Source organism: Stegostoma tigrinum, chromosome 12, assembly GCF_030684315.1.
Source record: "Stegostoma tigrinum isolate sSteTig4 chromosome 12, sSteTig4.hap1, whole genome shotgun sequence".
Classification (NCBI taxonomy): Eukaryota; Metazoa; Chordata; class Chondrichthyes; order Orectolobiformes; family Stegostomatidae; genus Stegostoma; species Stegostoma tigrinum.
The window spans coordinates 20,897,484-20,914,809 of NC_081365.1; the positions used below are offsets into that span (position 1 = coordinate 20,897,484).

Consider the following 17,326-nt stretch of genomic DNA (forward strand, 5'->3'; position numbering starts at 1 on the left):
ACGACGCAAGGAAATACATAATAATTGGGAGTATATGAGACAGGTTGAGGAAAATAAGAGTCATTTGAGTGCATATCCACAGGTAAGACAGGTAAATAAGGTAGTAAATTAGACATAAAATGCTTTCCTTCATTGGGCATGGTTTTGAGTATAAAAACGGGGTTGTAATGTTGGGATTATACAAGACAATGGTTAAGCCATGATCGTACTTGTATTTATATTTCCGGTCATGTTATAGAAAAGACATAATTACTCTACAGCAGTGATCTCCAATTTAAGCACAGATCATTTTTTCCATTTATGTGCAACTCAGCATCTGTCCTGAAGAAATATAAAATAAACACTTAAATTTCAATGCAATATAAATCTAAAACCAAGTATATGTAATTATTCTTTTTGTCTTCCACTTCCAAGTCTCTGTATGCATGTGGCTTGAATCAAACTTGTAGTTTGAGACAGCTAGTCATTTGGTGACCACCAAATGCATCAGGTGGGTGCAACACTTGGATGCAATTATCTTCATTTGGGAGAACATAATCTCAGGATATATGGGGTCAAAGTAAGCTTTCATGTTAAAAGTACAGGATTGTGGGAATTGTTTCTCTTCCCCGATACAGTCCTCAAAAATCACTGTTCCTTGATCTGAATTTCAATTCTTACGCAAAATGATAGGGTTATCTCAGTACAAACACCACTGCTTTGTAAATCAAAAACCTGACGGAATTTGGTAGCCAACATATCAAGGTCTCCTTGAAGGAATGAATTTGAGACAAGCACAATGCCTATTCCTAAAATGATCAGCTGAATTTATCTGCTAACTTCCTCAAGTGTGCAGTTATTTTCTGGGTAGAACCATTCCTTGTTGTCTTTTTCCAGTATTTCCCCTAGACTCTGGAACGGTTGCAGCATTTGCTTTTTAATTGGGAGAATCACAGACTCTGTTTCAACTTAAGTGCATTCACAGCACTGACAATATATGCTAGGTCTCTGTCCTTTGCTCTCCAGTTCACAATTCAGCTTAGAGTCAGAGTCATAGGGATGTACAGCTTGTTTAGTTTTGATATTATGTCTGTGAGGAAGCTGAAATCAAGCAACCACACATTATCTGACAGCTTACTGCACATTCATTCCTGGATTTAAGAGAAGTGACAGATTCAGGCAGCAGATTTAAAAACCATTACACAAGTCTCTCAAGTTAACCACCTCACATCGGTAGGAGGATTAGTTCATCGTAGGCAGCATTGAGTTAATAAAGTAAGGATTTAAACAATAGATGCTTGCTCCAATTCAGTTTACAATCTTAACAACTTTAATTACACGAAAAAATTCCATTACTTTATTTGCTACTGCTTGCTGGTGGCTTATACAGTAGAAATTTATAAAACAGAAGAATTCAAGATCATTGCTGCAAAATGCAACAAAGACTAAATTTGTGCCAATCATGACTAATACACCCTTAGTGGTGATAGAAACCAGTTTCTAGGTTATAATGTTTTTATCAAGCACATACCTTTTAAATACATTGTTCTTTATTTAAGGGGCAAAAGGGTGATTGGATCCTCTTTAATTGTCAAGTCTTCCAAAATGATATGTACAAAAGCAATCAATTAGGATGTTGATGGATTCATCGAACTGCATTCAGAAGCATTCATAGCCCTCCTGATCCTGCAGTTGCTGAAAGATGTCTTCAGATAAAGATTCCACTCATCTTGCTACTGTGGAAGCACCAAATGAAATGCTCCGCTTTGCTGTTATTATTTCTTCTTTGTTCTTAAAGTCTTTGAATAAAGAATTAGAAGCTACAATCATTGCTTTGTTAATTACTTCCCTCTATGTGATTGATTTATGTTTTGCCAGAAAATGGCAAAAATGAATTGATACCCTACTGCTAATATATAAAGAAAAGACTGTTAAGCTTTCAAAACAGCCTTCAGCTCATCAACTTTCTTTGTCCAATATCTGTTCAGGGCAAGACTGTCCTTGAATTTACCGTACACAAGTCCAAATTCCCTTTTTTACTAAGTGGTATACTTTGGTGACATGTAAGTAGTCTGATTTTTTAAAAAAACAGTTGCAAACAGAAATTTTCTCATTCTCATGGAAGTTATACATATTCAGTTTCTTTTTAGATGGTCCAGGTTTCATCACTGATTACTATTGCTTCATTTTGTAGTTTGTGATGTCACTCTGATGCTGGTAAAGCTACAATCACTACAGTCTACTTGCAATGAGGTCAGTCAGGTGGACCAGATAAAATCAGGTATCCTCTTCAGTCTGAGAGCAGGTTCTGAGGGAGCTGGGTCAGTGTCCAGGAGTCTGTACGCACATATAATGGGCACGTTGATGACGGGATACCTGATGCTGCAGAGTTATTTCATAGGCCTCTGGATCTTCGCCTCAGGAATATCCAGAATGTTGCTAGCTCCTTTCAAGTGTAGAGGCAAGGGAAGTCACTTCTGTGGTTGCGATTTGTTTCAGGGATAGCTGATCAGCATTGATATTGGTAGTGTGGCATCCGCACAGACCTATTATAGCTCTAGCAAGGACTTGACAATTATACCTATAAGGAAAGTTTGGATAGACTAGGTTGTTTTCCTTAGAAATAAAACAAGAAAGGTTGTGAGATGACTGGACTGAGGCATACAAAATAATGAGACATTTGGATAGAGTGGACAAGGAAGACAGAGTTCACTGATCAGATTGTCAATTACTGGGGGCACAGATTCAAGGTAAATGGCAGAAGGGTTAGAGGAGACATGGAGAAAAACCTTCTCATTCAGAGCTTGGCAGTGGTATGGAAATCATATCTAGTTTGGTGGTTGAGGTGGAAAGCCTCTACTCATTTAAAAGACACTTGAAAAGTTGTGACCTGCAAGATTAAAAGGGCCAAGTGATGGAAAATGGAAATAAAATGAGCAGCTAATGTAGCCATGATGGGTTGAATGGTGTCTTACCTCTGTTGGTTCTAAGTAACTTGGGACGTTTTGTGATGTTAAAGGAGCTACATAAATTCAGATTGCTCTTGCAATTGTGTCTTTGCATTGAGGCCTATTACAGATCGGACTTTCAAGTCAAAAACCATAAATATGAAAGCAGTTTAATACTATCCAATAACCTTGAAAGGAATTACATTTTCAATTTGGGAATTTCATTTATTTCCATGCATTATTTGAATCTATCAACTGGAGCTTTTTATAGCAAACAGTCACAATAGTCCTAAAAAAACCTAGTTCACTATCATACTTGCTCTGTTTCAGAGTCCACGGCACACTGGGGTTCACCCAGATTCAAGGTGTACAGACCTATTAAACAGCTTCAAGAGGACAAGAATCACCAAATTGTTACTGAACAGAAGGCGGCCATTTAGCCATCCATACCTGCACTAGCTCTTCCAATAAGCATCACTACCTCTTGCCAATCTTCTTGCTTTTATCCCATACCCTTGCATATTATTTCTACTGAAATAATAATCCATATCGCTCTTAAATGCCTCAATTAAAAATACCACAATCATACTTCCAGGCAGTGCATTCCAAACCCCAACTACTCACTGAGTGAAAACACTCTGTCTCACTTGCTTCTTTTGCACATCACTTTACATCTATGCCCTTTTATTTCTGTTACTTTTATGAGCAGGAACAGCTTCTCGCTCGTACCAGTTTACAATTTCGCAAATTTCAATTAAATCTCCTCTCAACAGTAAGCAGTCCCAACTTCTTAGATCTATCCTCAACTGAAATTTTTTATTCCTGGAGCAATTCTTGTAAAATTGCTTCCACAAACCTTAAATGCACCCAATCCTTCCTATAATGTGGCGTCCAGGACTGTATATATTACCACAGCTTTGGTCTAAGAAGGGCCTTATACAAGTTCAACATCACTTCCTTGCTTTTGTACTTCATGTGCCTTTTATTAAAGCTAATGATGCTGTACGCTTTATTAACTGTTTTCTTCATTTATCCTGCCACCTCCAACGGCCTGTGCACATAAACACTCTGGTTTCTCTGATCTTGGGCGCCTTTTAGAATTGTACCTTTTATTTTGTGTCATCTTTTAATATTCTTCCCACTAAAGAGCATGGTCCAATACTGCTTTGCACTGAACCTCATCTGCCACCAATTTGCATAGTCCACCAACTGGTTAATATCTTTTTGGTGTTCCACTGTATCATCTTCACAGTTTGCAAGTCTTCCAAGTTTCATGTCATCTGCAAACTTTGAAACTCTCCCTTGCACACCAAGATCCAGATCCTATAAGGAAATGCAAGGGTTCAACACAGACCCTGAAAAGTGAGGAGGTCAATAAATAAAATACAAACGGATCATTGCACCTCAACATTTCTGGTTGGTTGAAATGTTATTTCAAATACATTCCAATTTAAAAAACAAGACAGCAAGAAAATACTTAATATTTGTTAAATATTCCTCTAGTCAATCAGCAGCTAATGCCAATTATAAAATATTATAGACATAGGATTATCACAAGAATCTATGATACAATTGTTCATGATTTTGTACAATAATAATTTACAGCCATATTGTTATCTTGACCCTTGTCAAAATGATTTATTTTCTTACCATGGAAAGGAGAAAAAAAATGACAAACTGCAGCAATTAAAAATCTGAAATGTGCAAAATGTAAGACTTGAAGAAATAGGAACAGCAAGTTTAAATGTGAAAACATGGTGGACGTAAATTGCTGCCCCCATTCCGAGACTGACATTCTATTATACTCAAAATATTATTATTGCTCTTTGTACTCACGATTGCTCGAATGTAAGCAACAAAAGGTTTTAAGACTGTACACACATACAATACAGGGATATTAGTGTTCTAGGAAAAAGTGCATCTTTTTAAAGGGAAAAAATGTTAAAGGTGCTCTAAGTTACTATGAGAAGTTATTCTGTTTAATAGTGGCCTCCAAAGTTACCTCCTTATCGATATTTACAGTGCAGAAGTAAGCCATTTGGCCCATTGTGCGCACACCAGTCAAAAATCTCACCACAGCCTTCCAATGTTCCAGCTCCTGGCCTATAGTCCTGGAACTAATCCACAATGCAAGTGAACATCCAAATTCTGCTGAAACTGAATTAAGCTTAAATTACAAACTTTTATTAACTTAATTTTTTTCAGATGAATTATATATTATAGATCCTTGCTGGCTTGTGTGCATGCTCATATGCTTAATCATTAAATGTAAACTCAAGAGATTTTTATTTGAACAGCGTGCTATCAGCACATTGCACATACCCCCTCCCCCCAAACATACTTCAGGATTTGCTCCAGTTCACTCAAAACTATTGTGCAAATGGCTTAGGGATAAACATCACTTAGTTTGGAAGTAAAAGAGAGACTGTAATACACATGTTTCGGACTCTGTCATACAAATCAAAGTACAATTTGTGGATGTGTTGTCACGACTCACTTTGGGTTGATGGCGAACATCTCAACTGAGGAAACAGCCTATGCCATTCAGTGTAGAACAGCCAGCATCCATTCTTAGAGTAAACATGCTGTAGACTGTTCTGATCAAAGATTATTGGCCTGAAATGTTATTGTTGTTTCGCTCTTCAGATGCCATCTGACTCCAGTATTTGCAGTTTGTTCTGCTTTTGTTGTAGCATGCAACGTTCTTGAAGAAATGCAAATAAAAAACACTTCACAGCGCATATGAAAAGAGGTGGGGATGGAGCCAGTAAAGGTGGGTGCAGGTAGGGAGTGAGGGAGGGGATACATCAGTTCAGGTCCATCTCCCACCGATCTCCTCCCTACCTCCCCACGTATGCTCACCTTTACTGGCTCCATCCCCGCCTCTTTGACCTGTCTGTCTCCTGTCCACCTATCTTCTCCTGTATCCATCTTCTATGTGCTTCCCCCTCTCTCCCTATTTATTTCAGAACCCCCTTCCCTTCCCCCATTTCTGAAGGAGGGTCTAGGCCCAAAACATCAGCCTTCCTGCTCCTCTGATGCTGCTTGGCCTGCTGTGTTCATCCAGCTCTACACCATGTTATCTCAGATTCTCCAGCATCTGCAGTTCCTACTATCCCCAGAACATTACCCGGCTCTCTGGATTAATAGTTTAGCAATAATACCACCAGATCATCACCTCCCCTTATGCTCCCTACTTACAACTGTTATCTGGTGATCCATTATAAAATTCATTTTATGTTGGAAGACAGGGTTAAATCTGCTGAGGTTTGGCAACATTTATCATCACAGGTGAAGAATGGCTATTTTGGGTGATATAGCAGTCCTTCACGAACAAAGCATCAAGATATATCAATGCCTTTAAAGGTCAGCAAGTAAACTGGAAAAAATAAATTTGTATATTAAATTGTCTTTTTCATTCAAGATATTTGACATAAACAATGTTACGACTGACTTTTTTTTAAAAACAAAGGCAAATGATCTACAAAGATTAACCTTGCACAAAAGAAACTATTTACCATGGGAAGCCGCACAAGTACATACCAACGGTTGGTCTCAATCCTTCCAAGTATGTTTTGTCCTCAATGGTGTTTACAGTAGAAATTACTTTAGCTCCTCGATGGTGAGCTAATTGAATAACAATGGTACCAAAGGACTAGAATGAAAGAGAATGATAGGTTATTAGACAAAACTCAAATTAAATATTCAGTGTACCGAATTATCTTGCTTATTGGGGTATCACTTAATGTAACATAGCACTTTTGTTGATGTATATCAATGTAAGCAAGTCAAACTCAACAGCTGAGAAGAAATTAGGACTACAGTGAAGTTACATCATAGGTTGACACCTAGCCCATTGAGATAATTCAGCACAATCTCCTTTTCTAAGGCAGATTTAGTATGATAATGTTCAGGAAAAGTGGAGGATATGTATATGCCCAACCCAAACCCTACTAACAAGAAACGCTCAATAAGAACAGCATAGATATAATAATGGAGAAAAGTAAAGCACTAAAAAATCAAATAGATTTTAACTTAAGAATGGACAAGCGGTAGTTGACATGTTAAGTGATTAAATTCTGCCACGTTTTTATTTAGAACACTAACAACAAATTCAATGCAGTGTATAGCACATGCAATGCATGTACTAAAGACTTTGATTTCGAAAATGGAACATAATACGTTTCAACTAAATCAACCAAAAAGTAAACTACAGCCGTGGTCTTCAGCCTTGCCGCATACTATGTAATCATACAACCAACTTCTTGATTGGCTTTAGCTACTGTCTCAGGCTAACGTATGCTGTTTGGAATTTTGGCATTCTCAGCTGGTGATTTCAAATCTTCTCCATCTTACTTCCATCTCCATCACATAGTCATCATGTTCACAATAACATATAACATTAAATTTAATCTATTTCTTTGCATTTTGTATGGTAAGAGGGGAAGATGTGGTTAGTCTAAGTCACAAATTGTTTCAAAATGGGGTTCCGATTCCTAAAGTTGCCATGACAAGTGGAGAAATTGATCTAGAAAAGCAAACAGTACACTCCTTCAACTCCAGTTGTATCACTATGCCATAAGTGACTTCCTCAAAAGTATCCAATAAGTGTGCCAAACCTGATTTCATTTTTATAAATTCCACGCTGCCTGCCTAACTTTATCATCAGTTCCCACATGTCTGGTTATCATATCCTATACATGAGATTAAGCTAGGTAGTAATACGAAAGATTTCATGAGCTATTTTGGATATATAAAAGATAAAAGAGATACACAAGAGTGGGCATTGGACCACTGGAAACTGTGGCTTCAGAAATGGTAATGGAGAACAAAGAAAGGTAGGAGGAACTGAATAGGTACTTGGCAGTGGAAGATATCCACCACGTACCAGGATTTCAAGAAAGTTAGGTCAGAGGTGAATGTTATGACCATAACTAAGGAAAAGGTGCTAGGGAAGGTGAATGGTCTGAAGGTGGATAAATCACCGACATCAGATGGACTATACCCGAGAGTTCAAAACGAGACAGTCAAGGAGTGGTGGTGATTTTTCAGGAATCACTGGAGTCAAGGAGGGTCTCAGAGGACTGGAAAATGGCTAAATGTGACAGCTTGTTTAAGAAGGGACAGAGACAGAAGATGGGAAACTATAGGCTGGTTAGCCTGACCTCAGTAGATGGTAAGACTTTACAGCCCATGATTAAGGATAAGATTGTAGAGTACTGAGAAGTGCGTGATAAAACAGGACTGAGTCAGCACAATTTCACCAAGGGAGGTCATGCCTAACATCCGTTCATACTCTTGGAGGGAATGAGCAACTTAGATAAAGGAGAGCCTGTGCACACAATCTATTTGTATTTCCGGAAGGCCTTTGACAAGGTGCTGCACAGGAAGTTGCTAAATAAGATGAGGGCCCATGGTGTTAGGGAAAAGTACTGACTTTGCTAGGGGATTAGCAGTCTGACAGAAGGCAGAGAGTGAGGACAATGGAGTCTTTTTCAAGATGGCAGCTGATAACTAGCAGAGTTCCACAAGGGTCAGTCTTGGAACACCAACTATTCAAGTTAAGCATCAACAACCTGAATGAAGGAATTGAGGACTTTGTTGCTAAGTTTGCAGGTCACACAAAGATAAGAAGGAACAGATAGGGTTGAGGAAGGGGTGAGGCTGCAGCTGGGCTTAGAGAGGCTAGAAGAGTGGGCAAAGAAGTGGCAGATGGAATATAATGTGGGAAAGCGTGAAGTTATGCATTTTGGCAGGAAGAGGTGTATTTTCTATATGGGGAAAGCCTTCAGATATCAGAAGCACAAAGGAACTTGGGAGCCCTAGTTCAGTATTCTCTTAAGGTTAACATGCAGATTCACTTGGCAGTTAGGATGGCAAATGCAATGATGACATTCATTTCAAGAGGACTAGAATACAAGAGCAGAGATCTACCGCTGAGGCCAAATAAGGCTCTGGTCGGACCATATTTAGAATAATGTAAACAGGTTAGGCCCATACCCAAGGGTGTGCTGGGCTTTGAGAAGGTCAGGAGGTGGTTTACAAGAATAATCCTGGAGATGATGGGCTTGACATGTGAGGAATGGTTAAGGACTCCGGGTCTGCATTCAATGGAGTTTAGAAGGAGGGAGGAATCTGATTGAAATTTACAGAATACTGAGGGGTCTGGATACAGTGGATGTGAAGACGATGTTTCCACCAAAGGGCGTAGCCTCAGAGTGAAGGGACAACACTGTAGAACTGAGATGAGGAGGAATTTCTTCAGCCAGAGGGTGCTGAATCTGTGGAATTCATTGCCGCTCCAAGCAACAGGGGCCAAGTCAGAGTGTATTTAAGCCAGAGATAGGTAGGCTCTTGTTAGAAAGGGGATCAAGGGTTACAGGGAGAAGGCAGAAGAACGTGGTTGAGAAACATTACTATGATTGAATAAAGGTGTAGGCTTGATGGGCCAAAACAGCTGATTCCATTCCTTTATCGTACCATCCGGAACATATTCTAATGTTTTACTGGCTACTTATGTCAAGCTAACAGGTTTGTAGTTCTCCATTCTTTCTCCCTTCTTAAACAAGGGAGTTACAGTAGCCATTTTCCAGTCTTCAAGATCTTTTACAGAAATTACAGAATTTATATAACTACTCAAATATTGTCCATCTATTTGGATTATTTTAAAAAGACCACTGTGGGTTACTGTGAGAAAATGTTTTTTTTAAAAAAGGTCAGCAAATGATTGTGGAACAGAGACCTAAATCCAACACTGCTCAAAGTAGGTTACGGCTACTTAAGGGCTGAATAATAACCTGTGAAAGTTGCAGACTCCTGTGGTTTTATTTTTTAAATCCATTTGTGTGATGTGGGTGTTGCTGGCTGGCCAGCATTCATCAACCTTTCCTGGTTGCTGTTGAAGAGGTGGTGGTGAGCTGCTTTCTCAAACCACTGCAGTCCACGTGCTGTGGCTTGATCCACAATACTGCTCAGGAGGGAATTCCAGGGTTACGACCCATGGGTAGAAAAGGTGATATATTTCCAAGTGAGGGTGGTGAATACAAACTATAAATCAGTGTTAATGGAAAGATGATTATGCTGCAATATTTATGTCAGGTAGGGTAAATACATTTAAAGACCATTAGCTTTGTTCTCAGTTCAATTCAGAAACATCAGTGACTGACTTCAGAAGCAAGTTTTGTAGCTCAGTTTAGAAAACACAAGTTCAATAAAGCAATTTTTAGTTTCTCGCTCAGAAGTTTTTCCCGTTCAGATTAAGGGAAGCCAGCCAGCCAGCCACCCCTGCAGAAATGCTGAATTTGCGAAGCTACCAGGCCAGGAGAATTCGAATATAAATCTGCAAGTTTTTGGAACTGGGAAAGTTGAAGGTCTCCAGTTTGTGAACAGTTCATGTTAGCAGACTCGGAAAGGAATCATCACATTGTCTTCACTGTCCATAGGAAAGAACCTGGAAGGAGTCAATTAAATAGAAACCTGAAGTGCTCAGAGGTGTAATATCTCTGGACCGGAGTATCTATACTGGACGGTTATGGAGTCATCAAGTTTTACAGCATAGAAAGAGATTCTACAGCCTATTGTGTCCAATGCCAGTTAGCAAGCACCTATCTACTAGAGTTAGAGTTAATGGGAACTGCAGATGCTGGAGAATCCAAGATAATAAAGTGTGAAGCTGGATGAACACAGCAGGCCAAGCAGCATCTCAGGAGCACAAAAGCTGACGTTTCAGGCCTAGATTGAAGGGTCTAGGCCCAAAACGTCAGCTTTTGATCTCCCAAGATGCTGCTTGGCCTGCTGTGTTCATCCAGATTCACACTTTCCTATCTACTAGAGTCTCATTTTTCAGCGCTTGGCCCCATAACCTTGTATGCTATGGCACTTGAAGTCACAGATCATCTAAATACTTCTTAAATGTTTCGATCGTTCCAGTCACTACCAACTTTTCACACAGTACCTTTCCTTAAATCCTCTTGCCCTTTATCTTAAATCAATGCCCCTCTATGAAAGGGAAAAGTTTATTTCTATCGATGCCTCTCAATTCTATACTATTCAATCAGGATCGTTCTCAGCCTGGTCTCCTCAAAGGAGAACAAGATCAACTTATCTAGACTCCTCTCAGAGCGGATGGAAGTTTATCCGAGTCCAAACACTGGTTTCCACCCTTCCATCATGGGCTCCTTCCCTGTTCGGAAACCAACACTCTAATGGGGAAGAATCAAACTTTTTTTATTAGAAACAACTTCTCTAGATGGGTTGTGACACAACTCTGCAATGGGTGAGATGTGAACACAGACCCTCTGGCCCAGAGAGAACTAACAATCTTAAACATTGAAACCATGTCCTAACCCTGCTTGTTCATCGTAGAAATGGACTACAATTAGTTTATCTTTGGCCTCTTGAGATCAATGATGCAGTACTTTGTCATATTTTCTTGAGCAGCCCTCTTTGTCAACGTCCTAAACCTCAGAAGATTACATTTTCCTCCCATTTTGTTTGACTCCCGGGACATCTGTTCTCCTCCCGCCCCACCACCTTTCAATTTGGTCAGCTCCAGTTGTGAAGAGCACAGCATTCCATAATGATGCAGTACACGGCTCTGCTGAAACAGTCCAAGCATTTACACATCATGAGGAGGCCTAGGATCTGTTCCACTATAGTATCGATAGAACTGTCAGCAGTGTTGTATCGTGCTTCTCTGCCAGTGTTTAGATTTTGTCAAGATTTTAGGAGTCATTCCTGAACAGACCTAGTATTTCAGAGGGAGACAGGGACTTCTCTAACAAAAGTAATGATTACTTTCAGGATATCAAGCGCAGATCTCCAAAATTTCACATCTCGGCTCATATATAATTTGGTATTAATGGAGTGGAAGACTTGACAAACTCTAACGGTTATTAACAGGTGCTCTCAAAGCAACATGGGTGCAGTCAATAGTACCCTGGCCTTGGGGAAAACCACTGATGGTGAAGAATCCTAATGTCAGAACGGCTTGACTCTTTGTCCTGGGTGAAGGATACAAATGGCTCTGCTCTGGAGAAAATGGCATCAGTTATATTCTGGGTGGGCGATTGCGAAATGTCGGCCCCAGGTGCTTCTTGACATGAGCTGGTAGCATAAACATTCAGGACAGCCACAAGGACAGGACTATTATTCTGTCCTGAGTTCAAGTCCTGCTCCAGCAGGTGACACAGTTCAGTGATGGGAGCCCCAGACATTGTTTATCATTGCCTGGACTATTTTTGAAACAACAGGAGAAAATGACAAAGGCCTACGGACACAGAGTTTCATCATATCCCTCCATTTCTTTGCTACGTCGTCATCTGCTGGAAACTTTGTGACTGATGCTGGGTTATCCTGTAAGAATCATTTCCATGTTGTCTCTGTATTTCCGTATTTGAATCAAGGGCACAGGATTTTAGCCATAGCAATCTCTGTGAAGCTCATTCATTTTTGGTCAATGTCAGAGAGATAACAATTTTATTTCAGCTACTCCTGAGCTGTGACACCCATCACAATGAAACTACATGTTATACTCTCACATGGCACGACATTGAGGCTTCGCAAAGAGATCACCGTTATGCTTTGATAAAGGATTTCTAAGGTAGCATTGTCTTTGATAATTTTTGCTGCTGCAATGAGCACTTTTGTGGTCTATATATGGCAGCAAATTCTGGAACTAGATGCCAGTACAACAATATGCATTGCATGGTAATCACCTTGCATGGAAGGTGGGGAAACACTGCTCAGTGGTATGTATGCTACTGAATCAAAATTTTCAAGTTCCAGTGGGGAGTAAAACTCTGCCAACAGCAACATTGAAATGAAACCAGCCTCACCCCAACCCCAAAAATCACAGTCCCTTCAACATCACACCCACACTTTGCAGCTGCTATATTCACATACTGGACTGAAGTGTCGTCGTCCAGTGCTAGCTATGGAACATGTTTTTGATATCTCTCTGGTGCTGCTTTTGTTCCTTTTCTGATTACATTTGCTAAGCCAACATGACAACGATACAATGAGGATGCTTGAGGTCATAATTTGTAGACAATGAACAGTCTGATGAAGTGTAACTGAATTGAGATTCTCCAGAATCTACAGGGTGGTAGTACATAATTAGTGGAGGCATGATTACCCACAGCTGGGACACCAGTTTTAAAAGTTTTACACTGCCAAAGGAATATTAAAAAACCCTACTCCATTAATTCTGCAAACAGTATCAGCTAACTTGTATGTGGATTGCGCAGATGATTTGACAAGTAAAGTTCCAACTTTGTTTTGGTGCGAGTGAACAGCAGGCTCTGCCCGTAATGCAAGAATTCCTCTCCATTCACCATTCCCCCTTTTCTACTGCTGCCTTGGCAGTTCTGATGATCTTTCAGCCTCACCCAGGTTCCAATAACTCCTTTTACATAAATTATCTATGTCCACACTTTACCCCTTAAAGATCATGAACTGAAAATTCTCATCCTATTACTGGCCCTACACCCAACCCCTGTAGATATCAAGGTTATGATGACCTATGTGAACCGTCCCTTCCAGTGCACCCAGTCGCCTCTTTTTCACTTGGAGGTCTCACCCAACTACCTCCAATTGCTTTCTATCACTGTCAGCATTCCCTCAACCAACTAGCATGATGATGTCCATCCCAGATTTGACTTGCTGACAATCCTGAACTCCATGGATTCCCCTGAGACACCGCAGGTCCATTAAGATGATTAGATTCCCTACAGAGTGGAAACAGGCCCTTCGGCCCAACAAGTCCACACTGCCCTTTGGAGCATCCCACCCAGATCCATCCCCCTATAACCCACACACCGCTGAACACTACAGGCAATTTTAGCATAGCCAATCCACCTAGCCCGCACATCTTTGGACTGTGGGAGGAAACCGGAGCACCCAGAGGAAACCTACACGGACACAGGGAAATTCCACACAGACAGATGCCCGAGGCTGGAATCGAACCCAGGTCCCTGGTGCTGTGAGGCTGCAGTGCTAACCACTGAGCCACGGTGCTGCCCACCGAGTAAAACCCTAGCACTGACCACGGCACACCTCCCAGGCTGATATGTGCTCAGCAAACTGACTGATCTACCTGTAATTCACCAACTGGTAGTCCTTGACCCGCAGTACTGAGTATTGCTTCAAGGATATGGGTCGCTGCTGTCTGACAGGATCAACTGAATGAAGGTCATGGAAATCTCCCTGGACTGCAATAGGTTGATCTTCTTGACTGGCTGCAAAAGAACTGTGACTCAGCAGGCAGTCTTTACTTCAGAAATTAGTAAATGTACTCTAAGGATGCAATGCAGTAGACTAGGGTGATGGCCTCCAGGTAAATCAGTATATAGATACATGACATGCCTGTGCCTCTGTGCGCAAAGTGAACTGCATAAGGATCCAAGTCATAGGTGTCCCTGAACTCCAATGGAGAATACTGAAAGGCTGAACTGGCAACAGATTTGGTCTGAGAGCAGGGACAATGATAATGGCGAGGCTAGCTGTTTGCCAACGGTGACTCCCATGCTTGCCTTTTAACGATAACGGTGGAAATGAAGCATGGAAGGATGATGAGTGATGACTAGGATGAGCATTCAATAAGCTGCAGCTTGCAGGAACCCACTCTGATGTACATGTCAGGACTTTGCATCATTTAGTTTTTCATCTGAAGGAAAGGAGAATTAGAAGTGCTGTATAAAAATGAGGGGAACTGGGGCTTTAAATGAGATACAAACGTAAGGAAATAAGGATGTCATTGCTCAGTAGTGACATTCTGAAGTTGCCATTAAAGCTTGAGGGAAGAAAATTGCAAAACATTTTCTCAGTGATTTGATTTTGCTTTTTCTTTAATTTTGTCTGTATTTTTCCACTTTTTTCACCATCGCTCATGACACCCATGATGGGAAAAGTTCCACCCCCTGCAGACACATCTATGGTCACAAAAATACTTGTCTGTTGTGCTAACTAATTCCATATTGCTTTTGGTCTTTCAGTCCGCTTCCTCCCATCCTGAGCAGCTCAGACACCTATGGTGCCATGGACTTGGCTATGACTGAACTCCTCTGAGGAAGCACTATCCTAACCAATGTCCAAAATAGAAAGCCAATCAGCAAATCAGCCTGTGTCAGGATTTTTATACCACCTGCCTAGCTCTCAGACTGTTTGGTAGTCACCCATTGCCTATTCACCTGCATGCTCCACACTTGGTTACGACCACAGTGGGTCTTTTGTGAGGTATTCCACTATGTACTCTCATCCACCTGTTATTGACACTTCAAACAAAATGAAATTACTGTTTCAAATTAAAATAGTTACATTTTGAGATCACATTATAACTTTGGACACTGGAGAGGGAGCCAAAATCTTACACAAATTTTCGTAGGCCCGTCCCGAAACTGGGGAAGACATTAGCAGAGTGGTGATATCTCTTGACTAGTAACCCAGACGTCCAGGCTAATATTCGGGGAATATGAGTTTAAATCACATCAAAGTACTCGGAATTTAAATTTAAGTAATTAATCAGGAATATAAAAGGCCTCAGTGGCTGTGATCATGACAACTATCACTGATTGTTGTAAAAACCCATGAGGTTCATGGGCATTGCTTAGAGAAGAAACTTCGCCACCCTTACTTGGTCTGGCATACATATGCCTCCAGATTCACAGCAACACGGTTATCTTTCCACTGCCCTCTATCATAAGCTACTTAGTTCAAGGGCAATTAGGAATACACAGACACACACACACAGACACACACACAAATTAGCAATACAAAAAAATCTTATAGACAATTCAATCATGACAAAAGAATTGTCACCAACTATTGAGGGGGAAATAGAGTCTCAAATTGGATGTGGCATCAACCAACATAGTTAACAAAACCTTAAACGGTTGGGATAATTTCCTACAGGTATTCTCTTAAATGGCACAATTAGTAATAAATGCATTCATCATTTCATCTGAACACTAAACTCACCAATATGCTTCAATAGCTCTTATTAGTGAGCTTTATCAATAGGCTGATGTGATATCAAATGAACATTAAATATCAAGGTTGTCTTTATTCAAGGCACTTTTGCATTTGTAATTTGTTAATTTAAAATTAACTATCACACATATTTTGTGCCAAAAGATGTTTTGTCCTTCAGGCTGTACAATCCACAAAAGTTTATACAAACTCAACTCAGTATTTTAGTATCAAATTAATTGCTGATATTAATCTTTTCTCACTTGCAAAGATATAGTAAATGGTGAAACCATAGTATTTATGTATTGGGTAATTTTCCCAAAAGGGAAAAAATAAACTTTTCTAACGTAAGCACCCAGTGAGATTTTCAGCATAAACAAGATATAACAATGTGATTTAACTGAGGGATTTCATTTCTTGTCACAGAAACTTTTCACAAAACAGATCTGAAATTTCAACGTTATCTTCAACTATATGCGTATACCTAAATTATTCTAGCCATTAAATCTTGTAAAGTACTTGCTAAAACTGAAAATTTACACGTTAAGAGACTTACAGTCCAATTTATACACACACTGTGTTATTTATTGTAAAATAGGCTTGCTGAATCCAGTAACAAAAAGGTAAAGTCACCTACAGGACCATAGACTGCTCCCTCATACAGTGAGGGATAACTTACTGGTGCTTTATCCTGACGGTCACCAAACTTCAGGTGAGGAGACAGGTTCAGAAGGCAACATGATAACCTTAGCCATTGTGAGAACTGAACTCTCACTGCTGACCTCATTCTGCATGAGAAGTCACCCACCCAGCCAACTGAGCTAATTGACCCACGGTCATAAGCACAGATTAATAAATCAACAGGTTATTCACCGAACAAGACTTCAAAATAGCACACAGCATGCATTCAATTCTCACAGCTGCCAAGGGTCCCATGAAGGGCACTTCTTTTCACCCTCTCCCCTTGTCTGACCCTCAGATTAAAACACTAAGTCATCTCTCTCTCCCTCTTCCCTGAGCAGGAGAGCAGTCTTATGATCTTATCAGATATTAAGACTGCTCAATTTGTAGACCAACAAAGTAATTCTTCCAAAAAGGAAATTACCATGAAGGTTTTAAAGGCTACTTTCCACTCAGTCGTCTTCTACAATGAGTGGGTTTTGCTTTTGGGGAACTACAATCTGCATCAAACATAACATAATATTGGAATCAGCAATTAGTTTCCTTTTCAGATTGAGTATTGAGGGATATCACAGATTTGTGGATCACTACAGGCAGGATTAGACAGCAATGGGAGAACGTCAGTGTTGAAGTAGATTAGAAGAAAAATTAAAGCTTTATTGACAAAAGAGAAAAATCTTGTTTCAATATTTGCTAGCTGATTTCACTGTAAAATAATAATTCAACGCTTAACAATTGAGCAAGATGTAGTG

The 17,326-nt window shown here is 40.1% G+C and overlaps 1 protein-coding gene across 3 annotated transcripts in view; it reads right to left on the bottom strand.

Moving 5' to 3' along the window:
* cryzl1 (crystallin, zeta (quinone reductase)-like 1) overlaps positions 1 to 17,326 on the bottom strand; it is an 83,671-nt gene that overhangs the window by 31,298 nt on the left and 35,047 nt on the right. For all 3 annotated transcript variants that reach the window (XM_059650192.1, XM_059650189.1, XM_059650190.1), the window contains one exon: positions 6,471 to 6,582. In XM_059650192.1, coding sequence (XP_059506175.1) covers positions 6,471 to 6,582 — 112 coding nt within the window. The remainder of the gene's footprint in view (positions 1 to 6,470; positions 6,583 to 17,326) is intronic.